The sequence below is a fragment of the Paralichthys olivaceus genome, chromosome 5 (assembly GCF_024713975.1).
Source record: "Paralichthys olivaceus isolate ysfri-2021 chromosome 5, ASM2471397v2, whole genome shotgun sequence".
NCBI classification, from domain to species: domain Eukaryota; kingdom Metazoa; phylum Chordata; class Actinopteri; order Pleuronectiformes; family Paralichthyidae; genus Paralichthys; species Paralichthys olivaceus.
This window is the reverse complement of record NC_091097.1, coordinates 10,182,998-10,200,844: the sequence shown is the minus strand read 5'-3', so window position 1 is coordinate 10,200,844 and position 17,847 is coordinate 10,182,998. Positions and strand designations below refer to the sequence as shown.

The following is a 17,847-nucleotide window of genomic DNA, read 5'->3' as shown; positions in this document are numbered from 1 at the left end:
ATGTTGAAATTGTTGGAAAGTTGATTGAGACGGTTAATTGTAAATGAGTTTCCAAAAAGAAGAAAATGGAAACTGAACTTTTACTAAAATTAGGCCCTTTCTTAAGATGCACATTTAAAAAAAAAGCTTTCTATGTAATTTATGTTTTACTTGACATGAGTAAAGAGCATTTAATTTAGTACTTATTGAAGGTCCTTCCAGTTCAAGATGAAAACTGATATGATTACATAATAGTTTATTTGATTGACAGTCATTTGTTGACTGACCTAGATAAAACTAATATTTCAATGTACAATGCACTGAATCATAATGTTAGATATAATGTTGATCAGGACCCTGAGGAATTCTTCTGTGTCTTTCTGAATATATAACACCTTATACATTAAAAATCCACTGGTTGGTGACGGTCGGTTCCAACCCTGCGTTTTGAATATTGGTGGTGAGATGATTTGGATATTTACGGACCATTTTTAGACTGAACACAAGTGTGTAAGGGTTGTAATTAGAGCTGTTGCACCAGACAGAGTCTCTCTCTCATTGGCTCTTTCTCTCTCCCCCTGATTCACTCACTCATCGGGGTCTCTTCCACTTTGTGCTCTCTCTCTCTCTCTCTCTCTCTCTCTCAAACTGGCTCTGTTGAGTGCAGGAGCCCCAGAGGTGTCTGACAACCTTCAGCACAGCCAAGGGCGACGCTTCTGTGATGCTGCCCCACTCCAACTATTCACCTCTCTAAATTTACATTTGCAAAGTGCCTGATGTGCCTTTGCACAACAATCTTAACAAAATTATTTTTCCAAGGAGAGAAAGTACAGGGGCGCTGAGTGCTTTTACGCATGGAAGTTGGAATCAGTCTCGTTACCTTTACGCATGGCTGTGGCTCGTCTCCACGGAGGATGCTGCCGGGCTTATGAGAGCGTGCCAGCGCGTCAACAGCGGAGTAAAAAGTGAGCAACGATGCGGGGCACTGAGCTGTTGCTCGGCTACTTTCTGGTGAAAGTTATGGTGTGCGACGCGGAGGGCGAGCCGGGGCAGACCGTCGACGACTTCATAGTGACCGGGTTTAACGAGTCCAAGGAAGGGGAGAGTGAAGTGACGGAGAGCCCGCATGTGGAGGACAAGTGCCGAGGCTACTACGACGTGATGGGCCAGTGGGACCCGCCGTTCGTGTGCAAGACCGGCAGCTACCTGTACTGCTGCGGCACCTGTGGCTTCAGGTTCTGCTGCGCGTTCAGGAGCTCCAGGCTGGACCAGACCACCTGTAAGAACTACGACACACCGCCGTGGATGATGACGGGCAAACCCCCACCGAAAGTGGACGTGGCGCTGGAGTCCGCGAAGGATAAAACCAACCTCATCGTGTATGTCATATGCGGGGTCGTGGCCATTATGGCACTGATAGGGATTTTCACCAAGCTTGGTTTGGAGAAGACGCACCGTCCGCACAGAGAGAACATGTCGAGGTAGGTCAAGTGTTCACCAATAGAGGTTTTAGGCTATTTATAATTACTCATTGTGTTCTATCACAACAGCAATTTAAAAGAAAGATCTAAAAAATGTTAAATTAACCTATATATGCCTTACAGGGCCAATGCGAAAAATAACTCACTGGTGGAAAAACACTGAAGAATTGCAGGTCAAAAGCAAAACGTTGTTTTGGTAATAAAGGCATGTAAAGCTATGAAACAAAGTTCAGCACATTTTTAGCAGGGATATCGAGATAGGCAGAAACATTCAGAATGGCTGAGTTTAACGCACCATTCTTCAGAGAAAGACTCAGTTATGGGTCCTTCCTGCACAAAAGTTGCCCTCAATCACATGCACCTTATTCTGAGTTACAGACAAAAATGGTTATCTCATTAATTATCTGCAAGATGTGCAGCTTATACATTTGTCATTTGCCAAACACACACACTTTCTTCGCTCCACTTTTCACTCACAAGCACAAAGAGGATAACTTTCTTGAGATTTTGGGCTGAAAAAAGACATGAAGAAGTACTTGTAAGTCATTTGTAATAGTTGGATTCTGAAGGAGCAGAATTTTGAATATAGATGGTACTTGTATCTGAGGACCTATGTGAAAAATTAAAATCCTGGGAGGTGATGAACTTGCACCACAAACATCTGAAAGCTTACTTTGGAATAGACCTGTGCATATGCTTTGTCTCAATTATGCCTATTCTGAATTCAGTGCCTGAATTGTACATACAAAAAAATATATATATATATATTTAGGAGCCAAACGTGGCCACATGCTGTGATCGTCATTTTCTTTGAGGCCATGTTTAGTTGGGACAACACTGCCCTGTCGGAATGACATCATTTAACAGAAAGCCTGTGTTACAAACTTGAATCATGAAAGATAAGGGCTTTTATGCTGCAGGAGGGTCTGAAGCAACTATGAGAAATGCAAGATTCAGTGTTGATGGAGTTTGACCCATACTAAGGAGAAAAAGTCTATCACCTGATTTACCTAATTTATAGAGGTGCTATACTAAATTGCAGGAGTGCCCCTTTAAACCATGGATTGCTGTACAAACATGAATTTAATGGCATAGACACTGATCAGTGTCCCCTCTACTACAGACAGCCAACACCATGAGGGCTCCTTCCCCAACCTCAACCAGTCACTTTGAAGATGGTCATGATTCATTTCTATAGTCATTGACAAACAACATTATGTTCACAAACCCTGGAGTGCACTGGTGCCCTAATCTGTGGTGGGTACTCACTGAGATTTTTATCATCTTTCTAGGGCTCTTGCGCACGTGATCCGCCACCCAGCCTCAGAACATACGGACGACATCGGACTCAGCCATCACTATGAGAACATACAAACCAGAGTCACAGTTAACAGTCTCCGTAAGTACTATTGACGTCAGCTAAACACCATCACACATTCACATGAGGGAGCAGTTTAAACACCTTGTGCACACCTTGTATATCTACATAGCTGCTGCTGTCATCTGCTTTCACTGATTCTTAGTTTTTTTAACACCTAATATAAACCTAGTATTGTTCCTACACATTTGCTTGCCTATCCTGAATTAGCTCAGGAACCGGAAGTGGTGAAAAGAAAAAAGAAAAAAGAAAACAGTTAAAAAATCCTGCAAGCTGGTGAAGTAATTAGTCATGCCCCCAGCAATCACTTAAAATACACACTAATTACCACCGACAGCGCAGAGCTTTCTTTCTTAGCCAGTTCTTACTGTATGTAACAGTGTTAGACACCCTCATTCTCTCATTCATCAGCATCAACGCCTACACACACCCACACAGATGCACAGACAGAAAAGTTCTTATTAATGCTAAACCGGTTTACTGCCTTGACAGCTACAGCCAATGAAGGTCTCTCTGCCTCTCTCCTGCAATTCATATATATATAAATATATATATATATAAAAAAGGTTTTTACAGTCAAGCAACATTTGTGTGTCATAATTCATAATTTAGGAAAAGTTAATTATTTGGTTTAGGTGAGAATTAAGTCTCCTGATAATCATCAGGATAAATAATTACATATCACACACTGTACAGTAAGGCGTAGAAGCCAAGGAATCAATCCAATTATTAATCGAGGCAGGTTACGTCTTTGTGATCCAGTTACAGAGTGAAATGACAGTAAGTCACGCCCTGACCTTCCTTAAGGCAGCTGCTACCCAGGATGTTTGATCTCAGGCAGATGCAAGTAAATATCAGGGATTATCATGTACTGTGAGAGACCACACGTCTGCATGTTCTTATCACAACCTGTGTGAAAACAGCAGGCGACTTCAGAGATTAGTTTGAAAGGTTTTCTAATTAAAGAAACCACCTGGAGTAATCACTGGTTGCAACCAAAACCCGCCTGTTCTTTTCTGCACACATTACCTTATTGTACACAGCCAAGGTTTCTTTACACAAATATGCGAGCACTTACAATAGGCAGCTTTCGGTGATAATTGATCTAAATGTATTTGTTGATTAAAAGACGAGAGAAAATAAGCCAATAAATCACACACCTCATTTAAAGACAAGACACTTGTCTGTTAACTTGTTCCTGGTCTTTTAACGTGTCTGCATTATGTTTGTTTCACCTTCCAAATTTGTGTTTGTATTTCTGCATCTCACTATAAATATTCCACGAGTAAGACCTTTAATTCCACTTTAAAAAAAAAAAATGATAAGAAAGATATTCTATTTTAAGAGGTAGATGTCTTTCATTTAGCTGAGCTGATTTTTTTTTACTCCCTAAATATCAGCTGAGGTGAGGTGTCAGCTCTGACCTGATAATAATAAATCATTCTAAAATCAGAGCGCTCTTATCTTACCTTGCCTCCTCACAGAATAATTATCAGTTCATTAAAAACCAGCCAACACACTGACAGGTAAAACTGAATGTGATTGAAAATATACTGAATGCCTTTAGTGAAATATGTGCAGTATTATCCTTTTATATAACCTGACATTTAGAGTAGCACAATTCACTATACAATCCACACACAGATGCATTTACTTGCTAATTACACATTAGATTATTTTTGCTGAAACTCTGCCCAGTTATAGTGTTAAGAACTATACTTCGAAAGCAGTATCCATGCTATAACATGTTGTGGTGAGCACAACAGATTTAAAATCCCATTCCCCCTGCTATACCCTGGAGTAATTGAAAAAAAAATTACCTATGATGTGAGATCAGACATTATTACTTCAAAATACGAAGAATTATATGAGAAGTCAAGTCTCTATAAAAAGTTCAAGTAACTTTTGAAAAGAGAAGAGAGACCAAATTTAAAAAGTGATTACAGAAACATTACAAATGCTTCCTCTCCAGAACAAAACAATGTAAAGCCAATCTTAGCATCCATAGCAAATTCACAATGTTTTTTCCTTGCATTCACGTCAAATGTCCAGTATACATTACATTACAATAATGGGGTGTCAACATACCACATGACAGCTTCCTTAATGCGAAGCAAAAACATCTGGATTGCCCTTTGGTTCTAACTCTTGGCTCCTCCATGTTCACATATGGGACATGAGCCCACATTTATTCACGTAAATGTGATTTATGTTATCACATTTTTTTAAGAAAATACTGATGCTCAGTGACGTTAGCTTTCATTATATTTTTGTGACCTTGGACACGGAGATCCAGGGCACAGCGTGTTGGCTGCTGAAATCTTGGATATGGGAGGGGTTCTGTCTAACTAACCTGGCAACAGCACAGGGATGGCTGTTGTTTTCTTGACAGCCATCCTCGCCAGGTTACAAGAGTTGAGGTGATATTTTGTACTCGTCCTCTCCAGCTGAGCTTTCTAGGGGCAGGTGTGACTATGCCCCAGCTATAATAATCACCGTATATTACGGATACTGGTGCAAAGCAGTGATTGAAATGCTGCAGAGAGAGCTCCTGGTCCTCATCTGTTGCCTGTCAAAGATAACAAAAATCTGTTAGCCTGGGCTACAAGCTCTCATTCTCCTCAAGACACCACTAATACACATTTTGCGAGCTGGGTTTCTTTGGCTACCAGCACTATCATGTCCATGTCCTGCTGGCAATGTGCGTATATGGGGCAATTGTGAAGTGTGGCCTCTTTTTACTCCAGGCAGTCAGCCAGAGAGAACAAAGTCTCCACTCACTGCCAACACTCCACTGGTCCATGACAGTCCATTTCCTTGCTGCCAGATAGAAGTGTATTTCAGTTGCATTCCCTGTGACAGCAGCTGAGAAACCGCTTCCAAATGTAGAGTCTATACCTATGGACTTATTTTCCACCTGCCTTACACTTCACTCTGAACTGTAACAGAATCTTACAACCTTAAGGAAGTAATTACAGACTCACAACACAGATAGATTAAAAATATTTGGACATAGACACGTGATCTTTTTTGGTTTCATCCCTAGCAGTTTCTGGAAGTGACCATATTCCATGTGCAGTTTGTTTATATATAATTTACACAATTTTGACGAATGACAGTGACAGTGGGCCCTTTGCAATGAAAAGTCGAGATATACTTTTTTTCACGATTTTTCAACAGTGAACATCACAACGATCTTGAATAAATGTGAAACTAGAATTAGCACCTTGAGATTATATGACTCTGCCAACCTGTCAAGTTGCAGTTAACATTCATGTCAGTCCAGACTCATAAATGTTGTGGTAAAATGGTAAAGTTTTAGATTCATTCTTGAGTTAAATAAAAGTGTTTTGTTAAGGTTACAGTGACCTTGAATCCAAGGGAACAGTTATGCCACATTTGAAGAAATCTCCTCAAGGTGTTCTGGAGATTTTGCGTTCATGAGAAAAACATGCCTGTGAGATCACAGTCATCTTTGTCTGCGAAAATCTCATAAGTTCATCTTTGTTTCCAAGTAAAAGTCTGAGCCAAATTTGAAGAAATGTCCAGTATCTCGTTCATGATAGTTACAGTTTCCCTCTTTCTTTACAATTTGAGTTGTTCATCTCCAGTCTTTACTCTTGAATCCAACTGATACAAAAGTAAAGTCTCACCTTGAATTTATTGAAATAATAGGCAATATATATATATATATTCGCAACATTATGAGTGCCCTACTTTTGCTCTTTACAATGAAAATTCTACATAAAAAAACATTAGTTTAATAACTTTAAAAGTGCTATAAACAGCCAGCTTCATAGTTCTCTCACAGATTTTTTATTTCAGTTTGTTAAATGTTTTCAGCTCTCCAAGGTGTTTACCATATAGGGTCGTGATGACACTAGCATTAAACTTGTTTCCATAATTTAAAACAGCATTAATAACGATTAAACTTAATCATGTCAACAAAGAACACAGTATTTTCACCGCATCATATCATAAACCCCAAAAGAATCTTTTTTCAGTGCATCTCAAAAGTAGTAAACAAACATTAAACTTTTGACACAAAGAAAATTATTCCTGCCTAAAAAAATGACGAGGTTAAATTATATGTCTGAATTAAAAGAACTGGTTTGATCAAATAATTTACTCATACATTTAGATATAACTTGGCTCAATTGCAAATTAGTGATTACGTAAACACAATATCCATATATTTTTGGCTGTTAAGGGTTTCAGGAGACTGACAGATGACAAGATATTGACTCGGAGAGAATGGAATATTTTCACTAACTTGAAAGTAGGCTGCCTGTAAATAAGAGCACCCTTCTCCTTGTACCATTTATTTCAGGGCAAACAGCTCCCAAAATACTCTCTTAAATCTTTTATGAGTTTCAGGGACGTGTCTGTGTCTGGAGTGTTAACTCGCTTATTTCCTGCCAATAACCATGGAGTCTTTAACCTTACGAGTCTCCAGAAGTGGCCTACTTTCTTCCAGCGGCTGACATAAAAGCTGTGACTTTGACAGTCACAACAGCACAAGCGCAAGTAACACTCGAGTCAACAATAAGTCAGACAAGCATTAAAGTGAGACAAACAACTACATACATCAGCACATCAGTTCACATGTATTTTGGCACCCTGACAATAGCTAAGTTGCAACAAATGCTAAGAAAAACAGGACTTGAGCTTATTAACTGCAGTAAAATCTATTCCCATCTCAGACTATAGTATTTCTAAAGGATATTTGAGATGCCGGAGACACACAGACAAGCTGAAAAATAACAAATGTCGGGATACAAAAAAGTGAGTCGCTTCTAATTTTAAAGGGGAAACCCTGAGTTCGACCTTGAATGGAGTCAAACCCTCAGATCACAAACCAACTCCCAATTGGTGGCTCAAATAACGAAGATATCAAAATAGCTTTCCGTTTTTGATGGAGATCATCCGACAATAAAAACTGCATGGGGATTAATTTGATCTGTGTTATTGTTAGTGTTGTTTCAAACAGACAATATTTATAGTGTCACTGTGTCCATTGAAGCAGAGGATCTAATTTGACTTTCAGAGTTAAATGAGACCACACTGAACGAGAGCCTGTGGCCCACTTGCAGTGAAGAGTATGAAACCGAAACAGGTCAACAAGCTCAGAAAGGAACCTGACGAGGTTACACACATAAGATTTGAAACAGACAGTTTGCATTCAGGTTTTGGAGGATTTGATTGTTTTAGTTAGTAAATCAGCTCCAGCTATGACACAAACTGTAAAAAAACATTTATATTAAACTATTCTGCTTCACATTTGTGTCAGACTTATTGAACTAGTTTCTTTTACAGATTTAAAGGATTTAATTAGTTTTTTTGAAGAGCACTTCATCATCTAGTTTAATAAGTTATCTGTGCATGTGAAAATGCTGCGCTGTCTTTCTTGCAGACTATAGCTTTTTAATAAGGCTTTTAATAAAGCTAGAGCCAGTAGAAATAGAGCTTATTACAAAGAAATCCTCATCTTAAAGAGAACACAGTGGCTCCATCAATCTTTTGCTACCTTAACTGACCTCCGAATCTGATCCCACTCATTACACCACCCACTCGTCGAGGTGTGGTGAGGTGAAAGACTGGTCGGAGCCAACCTCTGCATCATTTCATGAGACAGCATCGATAATTTGAGACTTTCCAAAATTAATTAGCACAGGAATAAAATTTCTTGCTGACCAGTGGGGAATAAGAGCCTAATTAACCTATTTTCTGTATTAATGATCTGTTTTTATCGGACACATTCTGGAACAAGGACTAGAGGACGACCAAAGTTTGTAAACTTCAACCATTAACAACGGCAGTGGGAAGATGACGCCAATGGTGATCAATACTGGCATCTCCTCTGAGCCAGGTAAAAGGACAGGAAAGGATCATGACAAATAACAGATTTACAACCTCAAGGGAATTAAAATAGCCATCACGTCAACATGTTGATATCTTAGTGCATGTTTTTAGAAAATATACACCCCTAATTTCAACTGCTAGATTCTGGCAGTTGAAGTCCAGTAAAATCCCTTCAATTGTACAAATAGTAGTACTACATGGCCCAGAGCTAAAGGAAAATGTCTAGGTCAGGTCTAATTGGTCTTTTTAATTAGACCTGACTTAGACATTGTCTGTACCATCGACTGCAAATAAAGATGGAAAGTGGGTCCAGAGGTCCCACCAACAACTTGCTCAGTCAAACCTGACTCAGTCTCAGCTGTCAATCATGATGTTTCACCCTGTTTTTATAGCATCAAATGACTAATTAAAACCAAACTTAAAAATGAAAACTTGAACAAACATCTGTGTGATAAGGAATCCCTAAAAAATTCAACATGCACTTTGACTTTTTAGCTGTCACTTGGGTGCTGTCATGTCATCCATGTTCTGTAAAAAGGGAGTGCTGTGAGATGTAAGAATTACTGAGTAATGCTATGAGAAAGGAGGACAGACTGGTTGATCAGGGAATCTCAAGAGTTAAACCCAATCAAGCTTTTTTAGAATGAAGTGAACAGAGGGTGACTGCAAAGCCATCTGCCAAGTATAAGACATTTCTAGGAACTTTTGTAACAATGTTTATTTTTGTTCTTAATCTTTATTATTTACTTCTACTACGCACTGATTCTATTCTAACCAGTCTTCAAACCGCCGCCTGTGAATTCGACTGCTCCTCTGATCTCCCCCAATCTAAACGCAGAGAAGACACTCTGAACATCTGTTGGCTCCGTCATGCCAGTAGGCAGGGGGCCAGTCTATTTGCTGTGCACCCCTTAATTTACCAGATGTCTACTGTAGGATAAGTACAGTTTTACAAAGAGCAGTCATGACTCTCCAGCTGGGTGCCCACAAAAAACCTACTTGAGGGAAAGTGACACTACCAAGTCAGAAAAAACATTACTGTATATTCACATGCATCCGTCAAAATGATCTACATCCTGGGAATTCAACACACATTCACTAAGTAAAATAATGAATATTACATAAGAATGTGTGCATAATATTTGCACTTCTTACCTTGATGATCATAGGTGGTATACCTAAATGTCAAAAATGATTAATTGCTTATCCACATACTTGCACTTAACAACAGTGTCTGCATTTCTACATGAATAACTTGTGTTTTCCCTCGTTTAGATAGCAGCCAGATGAACAACATCGTCCAAACGTCAACTCTGATAGCTCAGCCATACCCGGCAGTGGGACAGGTCACCAGTCCCTATGAACAACAGAAGCCTGTCAAGGATCTCAACAAGTATGCCACGCTGAAGGCTGTGGGTAAGAAGCTGCTCACATCACGGTGAACCTTAATGATGAGGAAGCAGTTAGCGTTCATCATTTGATCTGATTAGGGAGCTCATTACATCCAAATAAAACTTGCATAATTAATCAGGGGTTTCCTGCATCTTATAAGATGGAGTGTCAGGGTTTGATTGAGTGAACCGGAAAGAGTAGAATCTGTCATCTGAGGGATCAATGGGGGCAGATTTTATACATTTCATGAGGCAGAAATTTGATCTACAATGCTTCAATAAACAGTAAAAATAAATGAGGTAAGTGTTAAATACTGTCTCAGCAGTGAGAAAATTAATAAATGAGATATATTATCCTCATATTTAGGTACATAATATTAATTTGGGTGATAACTTAAAGGTTTTATATGCTCTAATGTTCAGAAAACACACCCCTATCCCCATACTGTCCAAATGCTGCAGCTCCTCTTTTCAGTCTCTGTCTGAAACACTTAGTTTTAGTTTTAGTTCTTGTCTCTTTAAGGCCCCCCTCGTGATAAAGCTGAGTTTGCTCCGATTGGCCAGCTGGCCCCATCTGTTGTAATTGGTCTACCTTTTCCGGCGCCCTTACAAAATGTCGGCCACCAGACTTAGTTAGGCTTTGTTAGGGGACGTGCCAGACTAGCCGTTAGGTGTGCAAAAGATGTTGACGGTTATTAGTAAACTTCAAACACCACAAATGTTGTTAGAAATGTAACTTTTCTTTAGTTGGTTTAAATCGCCATCATATCTGTGGCTGTCAGAAATCCATGTCAGTTAATCCACAGTCCATCAATGCAAACAGAGAGAGGGAAACTGAGAGTGTATTTATAGAACCAAGTTTGTTGTTCTTCTCGTGTACTAATCTTGGAAAGTCTGCAGCCAGTGCCTGGACGAGCAACATTTCAGACAATGAATAATAGCAAATGCCAAAATAGTACCACAAAGGAATGTGGTGCTAAAATATTCTTTTATATCGAAAGAAAAACATGAAAAAAAACACAACATATTTGTAGTGCAAAAATATGTAAATGAAAATACCCAGGGGCAAAGGGCAAGGACATAATAATACTGGTTTAATGTTTTTTATCTCCTCTGCTCATCTTCCATTGTTTTAATCTTGTTTCTACCTTAAAAAGCACTGCAATGTCTTCACACTGCTAAGACCAGTGCTACATAAATAAAGTTTATCATTGTTGTGATATTGGATTGCCCCCCTAATATTAAAACTTTATCATAATACAATCTCAGTATTTAACTGTATTCAACCATGACTTGTTTGCTTAAAAGAGAATTCAATAACATCTTACACAATTTTGATTCCACAACTTTTTGTATTGATTCCTGCTTGTTCTCCTAATGCTCCTGATGAGAACAGAGAAAATAAGCAGCATTAAAGTGTGAAGTGAAGGTATTAGTGAATGTGTATTTGACACAGTGAAACAGCAGTCTGTTTATAGATTGTACCTGAATCAATTAGCTGCGACTGACAGACCTGCTCTTAGAAAGGATGACGGATTATCAGCATGCATGTATAGTAAGTCCAATCACAGTAAAACCGCTCAATCTCTTTGTGATTCACTGTAGCAGCTGAAGCTTCGATGCTGCTAATCCACTGAAGTGCTGTCAAACAAACTGATCATTAGGGAAAATAAAAATAGAGCAAATCTTAGCTAATGAGACTGGGGACAGGAGACAATCAGGAGCAATCAAAACACAAATGAGTTAGGGCGTGGTGGTGGGAGCACCGTGAGCCATGTGAGCCTCCATCGTGCTTATTTTACATGCACTAATCTACCTGCAAGGATGGGTTTACTGAAGTAGCTGCTGTGAAGGATATGCTGCCACATTATTTGCCTCTGTGAGAGCTGCACACACAACCTGCTGTTGCTGGAGGTCTGAAATGTTGGTATAGAAGGACAAAAGACAAGATATATTGTGCTGTGGGGTCTACAAGCACAAATCTAAACCAGTATTTTGATAAAATAATTGCGTATAAAGGAATATCAACAAACGACCACACACACACTGTATTTATTATACTTAATTGGCAAAAATGTAATCTTACCTAATGGCTCATGGGAAGGGAAATTGTGAAAATATAGCCTACATTTAAACATTTAGTGACTTCCTGTAATATACAGTGTGAAACCACCACAACATCATCAGCATTAACAAGTACATTACTATGCAATGCATCAAAGTATTGTGAATAGCTTTTGTTGTAATTTCATTCATATTTATGTCTCATTCAATCAAACATGAACCTCAATCACCATTGACATTGCCTATCAATTTAAAGCATTAATAACTATTCAAATATGAATTTAAAGTAGCACAACATTTATGTATTCTGCTTTTTTCAAATTCTTCTCTAATTTGGTTTAATGCATGATTATTGGAAAATATGGGGATGTACACATTTTGTCTTAGTTTGACCTCATAGACCTAATGTGAGGTGTGAACAATCCGCTCCGATTTTAATTGTGTTACTATGGGGATACTACTGGTGATACAGTTATGTTTGACTCGATTTATGACCTCAATAAACATTTTCCTGAGGACTTTATGTTCTTAATTGTTAGTTTAAAGTCAGGTGATGTTTAGTTTGTAAAGTTTGGTCTCATTTAGAGACAACGAAGCACTGTATGCACTGGGGCATGGGTACTGTGTGATTGACCGCTAGTACCGTCCAATTGGGCGCAGGTTACAGGTATAGCTGGGCATGCTTTTGTCAGGTTCAGCCCCCCGATAGCTCATCCAAAATGGTTTCAACAAACGAAGCTGGCAAACTTGCAAACTTGAGGTTTCAAGATGACATTTCACAAATAATGGGTGACGTCTAGTTGCCACTTGGCAAAGACTAATGAGATAAGGAAATGACAAAAAACTAGTATGTTGTTTCTTTGTGTATCTGTTAGCAGAGAAAGCTAATGACAGCTACTACAGCAAGCGGCGGCAACTGATCGAGATGACAACCAAGGGCAGCCTTCCTATGGAAGCTGTTGATATGGAGCCAGAGCCGAGTAATCCTTACAGCCCACCCAGACAGCTGTCCTCCAAGCAGAGTGAACACAAATACAAGAGCCCCAAGAGCCACAGCTCCCAGTCCCTGTGTTACAGCTCCAGCATTGTTGCCAGCCCAGCAATGCTCACATCCTGGGACAGCAAGGACACGCTGGGACTGAGACAGAGCTACGGCCCAAAGAAACTCTGCATCGTGGAGAAGGAGCTGCACACCACTCGCTACATGCCCCCACAACCATACTTTGTCACCAACAGCAAGACAGAGGTGACAGTATGAAGGATTGTTTGAACATCAGGCTTAACAGGAGTCTGTGAAATACAGTAACTGCTAACTGAAGGCAGGTTTGCAAGACGGCAGCATAGACCTATTTCTGTATGTGCAGTTGTGCATGCAATGAGATGCATTTAAGATGCCATCTACAGGTGAAGTGTGCTCTAACAGGACTCGGTAGCGATCACCGTGCCCCAGGAAGACACAGTGATTCATATATTATCATCAATATTCATATAATCCAAGTGCTAATACAACACACAAAAGCTAAATGTATCATTTATATCAGTGATGAGACATGTAACACCTACTGAACAGCTGTCAATATTCACTAAGATATAAAAGAATCGGTAAATTATCTTATGTAATTTTTATTAAATCAACAGTGTCTAAATGAGAAAAATCTTTCATGTTCACTGTATTAAATCAAGTTGTCTTTGCTTGATTGGGTATTGATGAAATGGGTTATTAACTTTGTTAATACCATTTAGAAATAGGCTGTAACAGCTTCAGATTAAAGGGTGGAAATTAATGCATTCTCCTATATGTGCATAGAATTGAGAGAATTATCTGAATAAATCACATCGGACCAGATTGTATTTATTTTATTTGACATTAAAAGATCCAGTTGTTTTTTAAGTGTGCGACATAAGAATGTGATAAGTTCAGAAAACTGTTAAATGAGGATATAGATAACATTATGGTTGAATGTTTTTTAACTGTATTATCCTCTACAATTAAATCACACACTAACTGTTACCATGCTGTCAATAAGAGCCCAATATCTGACTATCACTGACTTGCATACGAAGAGTATTGATTTAAGAAAAAGAGACGTGCAATTGTTCAAAAGTATTATTCAAGCAAAAATTAGACAATATAGACATTTCAGTCTGTGGTAACTTTAAGTTAACTTGAGATCCATTTAAATTTTGTGAACGTAGCGTCACTGTCTCATTGTGAAGGGAAACAAAGTCACTATCAACACACATCCTATACATTCTCATGATAGGAGAAGTAGCTGCAGAGTGTTGAAACAGTGTTGTGTTGGTGTAATAGTGCCTCTCATCAGTACCAGCATGTGAGTCATTAACCTCAAATTCACTGTGGAAGAAGCCCCAGTCTTAGAATGGTGATTGGTTTTAGTCATAAGTCCTACATCATAAGTCCTACCCCCAACAGAAGTTGTTTTTTTTTGCTCATTTTTAATTAATGTATCTGGTATAAAAAGCAAAAAATGTAAGTAGTAGGAGCTGACATGTCCATTGTTGGAGGTTAATTTTGATTTGTGAAGCCAGTAAAGGTAGTTTTTTGTCTGTTTCTACACAAATAAATGGGTCCTCTAAACACAAAAATACAAGTTGTTGAATAACAACAACACTATTTATCTGCCGTTTTGTTAACTATTGAGCCACGGTGAAATAATCCCCGTCTTCTGGGAATCTGAAAGTTAATGTTCAACACTTTTTATCCCAGCTGACGAACAAATACAGAGAACTAACAAAAACTGTTGCACTGATTTTCCCAGCCAAGCAATATAAAGGAGTGCTCACGCCTGCCTGCACGTCTTACTCATGCCGTTGATTATTTCAGGCGGCCAAGGACAAGGCTGCAGTCATCGCTGAGTGGGAAGTGGGAATTGTTCGTATAAAGATTTATTTGTGATCTCAAGTCCAAGTCTTACAAAACAAAAAATAAATATAACAAGGGCACAAATGTTGCAGATTGTCATATTTTGGTGGCTGTTTATATTTTCAGACTTTCAAAAAAAACTGTGTGCACAACTTTCCAAAATATGTATATTTAGTGCACCATACTGTCCTTTCTCATAATTAAAAAAAACATTTGTGTTCATTTCACATTATATGGAAAAAATCTGTTATTCACACACGACTGAGATTTTTTTTATTTATGCAAACAATGTTGTACAGTCACTTGTTGTGTGAAGTAAAAATGTGTTGCTGAAATCACTTATTAAGTTACAGCACACCATATTTACACATCTGTAATAAAAATGTGTTTAATATGTGTTTGCTTTGCAACATCCAGTAATGCGATAACAATTTTATATTTTGATAAAGATAAAAAAAAGAAACGCCCCCTACCACACATCTAATACAGTTCACTGTGATGGCTACTGATTCTTTGTATCACAAATATTAATGAGTGTTTTTATGTGTCTTTATGTACAGTACCAATTTACACTGGAGTAAGATCCCCTGTTAATATGTTTACAGCCTCTGTCAGTTCACATCCTCCATTTCTCCTGAAAAACTACTAAAGATCATTCAAATGTTTTCCCCATGTGTCATAAGATATAATCCCTGCATGTCGCCACTGTCAAAAACCTTCAGTCTGCACAATGCCACTTTTGCCACACTGAATTATTTGAAATAACAGCTAAACCAGATATTCAGTTTCAGGTTTGTGGTACAGTGCAGCCTGGAAAAGTCCAAGGATCATGAAACATGTTCTGAATGTGGAAAACCTCTATGGCTGCATTTTTAAGGTTTCTCTAAGATTGTGCATGCCAACAATTTCAGCTTTCATGTATTAGATATATCGTAGCTTACCTTGAACAAAAGAAATGGTTAATGGCAAAGAGCACCTGTAGCACAATGTTTGTGGACTTTATTTAACATTCCAACTGACAGGTAAATAAATGTCAGAAAATCTACTGCAGCTTTAATTGGTTTATTCAACTATTTTGCCTCTTTGTTTTAAACTAAAGGAAAATAATCATTTGGCGGATGATGTGTTGACAGGTGATAGTCTCTTTTGTTGCATTTATTCCTTTTTAAATCGTGTTTCTAGCTGGTTCTACCCCCACCACCACCAGACAGTATCATAACAACATGGACGAGTGCAGCCTCATATAATATACTTCAGTTTATGTGACTTTCTGTCTTTTTGTGACCCAGCTATATAAAAGTGATGTGTCATTATACTGTCAACATTAAAATTATTTTTAATAACTGTCTCTTTCCCTGAATTAAAACAAAATATCCTTACTTTGGTGCAGATCCAAGTCAGGGTTGCAAACTTATATGCGAAATTCAACATTTGAATTCTCAGGGTATAATTCATGCTTTTTGATAAAAAAAAAAAATCAGGCATGATTTGTCTTTTCAGTTTGAAGATTGAGTGTTCTTGAGCTGAAATTACAGTCCAGATCAGTAAAGAGGTCCAAGTGCAGTAGTTGATGACAACCTCAAATTCACTCTCATCTGGTCCAAGCACCAGGAGCTATATGCATATTGATTTACTCGTCTTGGCCTCACTACAGGCTGAGAGACATTTCTTGAAGGAGCTGCTACTCTCTTGTGAGATGCCCAATACATTCTCATCCGTCAAGGCCCGGATAAATAAAGGAGCTGCATCGATTCAGCCAAGTGCTAATGCCTCATGGAGCTAGTTTAACTCCATGGAGAGTCTCGTGTGGATAGTGCATGAGTAAATAAAAGAACAACTGCAGTAGAAGAGCACAAAGAGAAAAGCACAAAGCTGTGAGTGAAAAGAAAAGCATTTTGCTCCCACTGGCAGTAAAGCCCTGCAATTAAACAAAATTAGACATACTGCTTTACAGAATATGATGCGCTACACTGGAAGTATCACTTTAAAATCAACATAGAGTTTCACAACCAATTCAGTTCATGCAGCCAAACACACACGACATACAGAGATTTCAAACTTTGATTTTCACTCTACTTTTACACTTATTTTAACACGTTCTGGATGTGTTACTGCAGATCACTCTCGTTTACGGCTGTGTCTGCGATCAGAACTTGAGTTTGAACATGCCTCTGGGAGCACTGTCATTTTCTTGAAAACGCCAGAAGACTTTCTTGTTAATTAGCAAATGATGTTTCCTACCACCCGGGTGGTTCCCTCTGGAAATTAAATCAGCACAATAACCTAATTCAGTCAGACAGAGGGGTTCAGCCATGTCCTGGTGTGTGAAAAATTTTGATCCGACGGCAATTACGTAAAGAAAAATTGCAGCGTGATTTTTCAAACATGAAATAAAGTAGGATTGTGCTGTTCACATGAACAAACAAACAGCTAATCCACGGGGGTTAAAATAAGTTAAAATAAATGTATATACTGAGTAATGCACTGGAGTAAAAAATTAAGTGTGCCACAGTTTTTAACACAGAGATCCCTCTGGGAGCGGATAAGTTCGTGGCAGGCCATTTTAATTGCCAATGCATTGCATTTATTATTACATTTTTACACTGTAACTTTACATGAGGAGTTTTCAATAGATTTCCATTGAAATGTCTTGTGCTGCAAAATACTCTAAGATTAAAGGTAAGAAAGGACAGGACCGACCTGCAGACAGAGTGGCTTCAGCTCCCAGGCTCCCTCATGGTTTTAACTGTGATGTACAGCAGTGCACTCATTTTATCCCCAAAACATTTCTCAGATGCATTCACAAAC

The 17,847-nt window shown here is 38.6% G+C and overlaps 2 protein-coding genes across 6 annotated transcripts in view; one reads left to right on the top strand and one right to left on the bottom strand.

The window, feature by feature from the left end:
* mrtfbb (myocardin related transcription factor Bb) overlaps positions 1-17,847 on the bottom strand; it is a 68,587-nt gene that overhangs the window by 38,738 nt on the left and 12,002 nt on the right. The window contains exon 1 of one of the 5 annotated variants that reach the window (XM_069525402.1): positions 2,730-2,747. The exons of 3 other annotated variants lie outside the window; for them this stretch is intronic. In XM_069525402.1, coding sequence (XP_069381503.1) covers positions 2,730-2,744 — 15 coding nt within the window. In that variant the 5' untranslated portion in view covers positions 2,745-2,747. Of the gene's footprint in view, positions 1-2,729; positions 2,748-17,847 lie in introns of those variants that run through there. One more of the 5 variants, XM_020094762.2, reaches the window with a different exon arrangement.
* On the top strand, positions 613-16,494 carry shisa9b (shisa family member 9b). Its single transcript, XM_020094763.2, has 4 exons — positions 613-1,460; positions 2,753-2,859; positions 9,976-10,116; positions 13,031-16,494. Exons 1-4 carry the CDS (start codon positions 955-957, stop codon positions 13,411-13,413), a joined length of 1,137 nt encoding a protein of 378 aa, XP_019950322.2. The 5' UTR covers positions 613-954; the 3' UTR covers positions 13,414-16,494.

What these genes read in the sequence shown, in the direction of transcription:
- shisa9b (XM_020094763.2), top strand. Translation starts at nt 955, where the DNA reads ATGCGGGGCACTGAGCTGTTGCTCGGCTACTTTCTGGTGAAAGTTATG. An exon ending in AGTCACAGTTAACAGTCTCC is followed by an intron (nt 2,860 to 9,975) that starts GTAAGTACTATT and finishes TCCCTCGTTTAG; the next exon opens with ATAGCAGCCAGATGAACAAC. An exon ending in TGCCACGCTGAAGGCTGTGG is followed by an intron (nt 10,117 to 13,030) that starts GTAAGAAGCTGC and finishes TGTATCTGTTAG; the next exon opens with CAGAGAAAGCTAATGACAGC.